The sequence below is a fragment of the Lolium perenne genome, chromosome 4 (genome assembly GCF_019359855.2).
Source record: "Lolium perenne isolate Kyuss_39 chromosome 4, Kyuss_2.0, whole genome shotgun sequence".
NCBI lineage: Eukaryota > Viridiplantae > Streptophyta > Magnoliopsida > Poales > Poaceae > Lolium > Lolium perenne.
This window is the reverse complement of record NC_067247.2, coordinates 27,327,440-27,332,999: the sequence shown is the minus strand read 5'-3', so window position 1 is coordinate 27,332,999 and position 5,560 is coordinate 27,327,440. Positions and strand designations below refer to the sequence as shown.

The 5,560-nt window shown below is 44.4% G+C and overlaps 1 protein-coding gene across 1 annotated transcript; it reads right to left on the bottom strand.

The window, feature by feature from the left end:
• Positions 1–673: 673 nt before the first annotated feature.
• On the bottom strand, positions 674–4,447 carry LOC127291991 (uncharacterized). Its single transcript, XM_051321336.1, has 6 exons — positions 3,904–4,447; positions 2,876–3,090; positions 1,987–2,203; positions 1,832–1,917; positions 1,374–1,465; positions 674–1,212 (listed from the first exon to the last, which is right to left on the bottom strand). The coding sequence occupies exons 1-6, from the start codon at positions 4,288–4,290 to the stop codon at positions 953–955; spliced, it is 1,257 nt and encodes a 418-aa protein (XP_051177296.1). The 5' UTR covers positions 4,291–4,447; the 3' UTR covers positions 674–952.
• Between the last annotated feature and the right edge of the window lie 1,113 nt (positions 4,448–5,560).

The window sequence follows — 5,560 nt, the reverse complement described above, 5'->3', positions numbered from 1 at the left end:
AATGAGGGTGAATTTCGCCAGAGAGAACCAGGCTCAGCACGATCGTAGTAGATTACAACTTAAACACGAACGAGTAACGTCCAGAAGAAGGAAAACATGAATGGGACGTGTAAACATGAACGTACTTTACGAAAAGGAAAAAGATTTAACAAAAATTTAACTTCTTGTATGGTTCTTGTTTATGTTGTGTGTCTAGCAGCTGACCCTTGTTTTCGTGTGACAAGCTGCCAATACGCTGGCACGAGGTAAAATCACATATGGAGCAACAGAATTTTGCATCTGGTTTTGGGTCTTGACCATTTCTTTTCAGTAGTGGATGAGCACTTGCAAGTTGCCCGTCCGGCAGCTGTGATTTGCGGGGCAAAGATGTGCGCCCTTGTCCTCTGGCTGGAACAAGTGGCACCCTACCAAGTCAGGCAGATATCGGATCATTTCACAGTACCTTGTCTCTTTTTTTTTCTCCAGAGAATAAAAGAAAACAAAAATGCATGATAATTTATTTACGACAAGCATAGTAGAACGAATATTTGCTCAAAATCCATGAGACTGGGTGCAAGCGAATTGCACGTCAAATCAAGCATTGATTAGAGAACCAAGATAGCATATCACGTTCTTGATCAAACGCCCCCAGAACAGGAACAGGGCATGAGCTGAGCCATACTACATGCAAACATACTCTAAATGGAATATTTTATTTTGTTTCCTCTCTCCTTTTCCAAAAGTTTTACAAGCCTCCAATTCTTCTTTCGATATTTTACCCTCTCAAAAAAGATTTACCTACACCAGATAACTTATTGGAGACTACAAAAGTTAAGTTAAACGCTTTAAACTGATACAACCCCCTTAGCTGAGGGTGCTCTATGTGCCATAGAGAGATGGGGTGCTCAACGCACAGCTGGGTTCAGACTTTGGCAAAACATCCATATAATTAACTATTACATACATCTACAACTCATCTCCACGCTGCACCAAAGTGGGAGACGAAGAATCGGAAATCAGGGTGGTCCACTTGTATGCAGCGAAGCCAATTGTCAGCCTCCTGCATCAGTGAGGTGACGCTTTCCTGTTCCGGGGCGCCATTAGAAGCCCATAGGGAGCTGCGAAGCTTGTAAGATGCCAATCCAAACGCAGGCAATGGAAGTTTACCCATTGAACTGGTGAAATGGTTGATTCCCTCAAAACCAGGGCATGCTGGTGTAGTGGGATGGCTATCTGCAAGTTGAAAAGGCACTGTGAGCTTATATGCACTGACGGAAGAGGCCGAGTGTGATCTAAAGGTCACATCTAGAATGTGAACATCTAACTGGTGTTGGCCAGTGGAGGCAAAATAAATTCCCTATTCCATATGGCACTACAAGGAGCTAGTATTTTACCCTTGGAAGGTGTTGCTAGGCAATGGAATGTCAAGAAGCACGCGTCAAGGTCCTTCAATGTTGGTCCTGTTGGGATTCTATATATGGGATACCTGCAATCACAGCATGAGGATGAAACCAGTAACGTATAGAATCATAGCAGCACCGCTAATGCAGTGTTGCTCTTCTATCTTATGCTGAAATTCAATTCAGCACGATAGGCATGCCCAGTGTTAGGCATGGCAACTGGTAGGCATCCTCTGCATGGGCCAGCACAGGTGGCAAATGTTATAACTTGACCACTGCAATGCAACGGCATCATGCAAATTCTGATGAAACAAAAACATTGTCTACAGAATAATATACGGCAAAAGAGAATAATATATGACATCCTACCAATGGAATAGAACACATATTACCACTGGAAGAAGTCAAAAAAAATGTCCGAGTAAAGAAGCTCAAAGTTCTTTGAAACATACCATGCAACAGACATCCAACTGGATGGCAGCAAATCACAGCTTCTGAATGTCTTGAGAGCTGGAAATCTACCAGCAAGAACTGACACCTGCAGGGCATGCAGAATAAGATTTTGTACACTGGACGTCTGTAGCAAGCATGAGTTTTAGAAACTTGCCTTGTCTGTTAAAGGTTCTCTGCCATAAGGAGGATCTCTCTCCAGATGCTCAAATACTGGAAAACTTGCAGACGCATAAGGTTCGCCATCATCACTTTGTAAGCCACCATTTTCCAACCGATGTGTCGGTGAGACTCTTAATCGGTGAATATCAGTTTCAGTGCTACTCTCACTGCTAGTATCCGCAGAGTCATCATCACTTCCACCCCCATGATGCCTTAAGTAAGCCAGAAAATTAACTAGAAAAAGTTAAACAGTATCAAAGGCATCACCAAAAAAACATTCTGAACTAAGAGTAGGATTGTTTCCCACCTATCCTAAGTTCTCTTATTCATCCACTTTCATTTCATACTATTCTTCTATATGTACACAAGAGAGAGACTACTAAACTTTCACACCATATACTAGCTAATAGAAATATAAGTACAAAAGTTATAAATTCAAGCATGGATCTGTACAGGTTGACAACAGAGAAAGCTGTGAAATTAGATGAGCTAGCGAAGATTTCACCACAAAAGCATGTTGAGACTCAGCAAAGCACTAGGTGCCTTTCCTTTACAGAAGCCTGGAACACTAATTGGAAAAATAAAGAGAATCCCTTCTCTACCATAAGTTTTGCTGACAATATCTGTATGTATAACCTGGGACAGAGTTAATAAACCAGCACTTTGGCAATATCTAATATAATACCAAAATGCATTCCACACAGTTCTATTTGTGTTCTGTGAAGTTGCATTACCATATGATGAAAATCCCAAAGTTCGAACAGAACTAAACATAAAAAAGAGAGAGGCACACGTGAAACTGTTATAGAGATAGACCTAACAAAAGTTCTTATTCCAAAAATGGTGAATTTCCTAGAAGGCATAACCACATATAAGATTGTTACCTGGTAGTTGCATCAGGTCTAGATGGATCAGCATACAGCTGGATAGCAGAGAGATATGGCACATAATATTGTATCACAGATTCACCGCCATTTAGCACCAGGGGAACACCAGCTCCATAAGCACTCCACTCCCTGAATGACTCCCAGAGATCATCAAGGCGGAAGTAAGGAGGTGAATCCATGTCATCACCACTCCTCCGCATCCTCAAGCTTGTCTGCAAATGACCAAAATGAATATAGCTTAATGGTAACACTAAAATAGTATGTTTTTTTACTTAAATAACAAAAAGTGGTATAGTCCAGACTGGGAATTCAAGGGGCATGTGCAAACAGGACATTGTGCAAATATCATGATTTAATCCTTGAGAGAAATTAATGACTTGTAGATGGCAATTGGCACAGATACACATCGCATGGACGTGAAGATTGCAAGCAAAATAAGAGTACCTGAATAGTTACTATATCTATGCTACATCATGCACAATAAGGGGCAAACCAGAATCTCCCAGGGGGGACTATTTCGTTCGCTAACAAAATGAAGTGCTCCTAAAAATATCAACAAATACTGAACACATTCCAGCATACATCTGTTGGGTGCCATAGTAGCAAAACGATTTATTGAAAGTTGAGATGAACTGGATTAAGGATCATGTTGGAACTGAAGTTGGTAGCCATCCACAATTACTACTACTACCACCATTAAGAACTTTCCATGGTCTGGAACCACCAATAACTTCCAACATGATCCTTAAATACGGCCATCCAGAAATATTCACTTTCCTTGGAAAAGTCCATGTCGACCATCCCAACAAACCTACTATACCAGTGGACAGCACTGGCTGAGATGAGGAAATATATACCACGGGTAGAATTTGTTTTGCAGTCACGTGTTAGCAGCTTTCCTTAACGAAAATGAAACTAGAGTAAGATCCCATCATGGCAAAAGGATCAAACAGCGTTTCATATCCCAATCACCCCACCATCCTTTATAACTGCAATCTACGCTAGCAAAGTCAGCGTTAGAATACCTGGGACGAGCAGCGGACGGGGACAGAGGGCGTGGTGGACGCGAGGAACCGGTCCAGATTCCCGGACTCCTCCGCGGCCGCCGGCGACGACGACGCAATCACGTCGGCCGCCTCGGACTTGGACGAGGTCGACGAGGAGTCGTCGGAATCGGCCCGGGCGTCCGCGTCAACGGACTCAGAAGCCACCACCGCCGCCGCAGCCGCAGCCGCCTTCCGCCGCGGGGAGGGCGACGGGGAGACGGAGGGCGAGGACGGGGGCCGGCGGGTCTGCAGGCCCTGCTGCTGGTCCTGCTGGTGCTGGCGGCGGTGGGGAGGGTAGTAGAAGCGGTCGTTCTTGTGGTGGTGGTTGCGGGGAGACGCGGTGGCGGCGCCGGAGGAGCCTGCCATCGCGGCGGCGGAGAGGAGGGAGGAGGGTCAGAGGTAGGGTTTGAGCAGATTGGGATTTGGGGTGGGAATTGTTGGAGGGATGATTAGGGTTAGGGTTTTGCTGGCCTTTTTAGCCCTCTGTGTGTGTGTTAGATCTGAAGACTGCTATAGAGCGAGCTGCAGCAGCATATGCAGGCGAGAACGATACAGAGCGGCAGGCGCTATGCACTTTTTTTTTGTTGATGCAATTGTTGCGTCTCGTTTTGCCTCTCCTGCTCGTGGCTGTAGGCTGACCAATTTTTTTTTTTTTTTTTTTTTTTGGAGTTTGAGACTACTTTCTCATTGTTTTCATGTATTTTTGTTATGCTAATAAGCATGGAAGATATGTCAAGAATTGCATAATGTCAGTTCATTTTCCGCGGGAATGCCTACCATTTTTTTCAAATGGATGGTGACTTCCAGAGGTATATAAATTTGAAATACATGTTTATTTCCCGCAGATGAGTGGTGACGTCAGAGAGACATCGTGTAAATCCCTGAATCGGTACATTCCCGCGCAAATACTTACCATTTTCAAGTGGTTAGCGCATTTATTTTTCCTTAAACATCTCCTGATGCACGCACGTAAGACATAAAGCATAATCCACGAGAAGTTGACTTTCTTCTCCATATTAGGTCATATGATACACTACATAGGACCATGAGAACTTGTGGGGACTAGCATGTACTCGCGGGTGCGAGTGTCAAAGCACAAGTACACCATTGATGGTAGAAAAATTGGTCGGTTTTTTAGCTTGCTCGGGGAAGAGGGGCGGCCACGGAGGAGCTTTCCATCGTGGTAGCAGCGAGAAGGAGGGTCAGAGATGGGGTCTGGCATTGGGATTTCTGGTGGGAATTGTTGTTGAGATGCTTAGGGTAAGGGAAGCGGGCTTGGATGTCGTATAAATCCAAGAATCGCTACATTCCCGCGCAAATACTTACCATTTCCAAGTGGCTAGTGGATTTATTTTTCCTAAAACATCTCCTCATGCACGCACCAAAGGCATAAAACATAATCCACGAGAAGCTGACTTTCTTCTGCATATTAGATCATATGATGCACTGCGTTGGATCATGAAAACTTGTCGGGGCTAGCATGTCCTCGCGTGAGCGAGTCTCAAAGCACAAGTACAACGTTGATGGTAGCAAAATTGGTCGCTTTTTAGCTGGCTTGGGGAGGAGGGAAAGGCGGCGGTGGAGCTTTACATCGCGGCAACGACGAGCAGGATGGTTAGAGATGGGGGTTGGCAAT

What these genes read in the sequence shown, in the direction of transcription:
- LOC127291991 (XM_051321336.1), bottom strand. Translation starts at nt 4,290, where the DNA reads ATGGCAGGCTCCTCCGGCGCCGCCACCGCGTCTCCCCGCAACCACCAC. An exon ending in CCGTCCGCTGCTCGTCCCAG is followed by an intron (nt 3,091 to 3,903) that starts GTATTCTAACGC and finishes GGTCATTTGCAG; the next exon opens with ACAAGCTTGAGGATGCGGAG. An exon ending in CCTAGCAACACCTTCCAAGG is followed by an intron (nt 1,213 to 1,373) that starts GTAAAATACTAG and finishes TTCAACTTGCAG; the next exon opens with ATAGCCATCCCACTACACCA.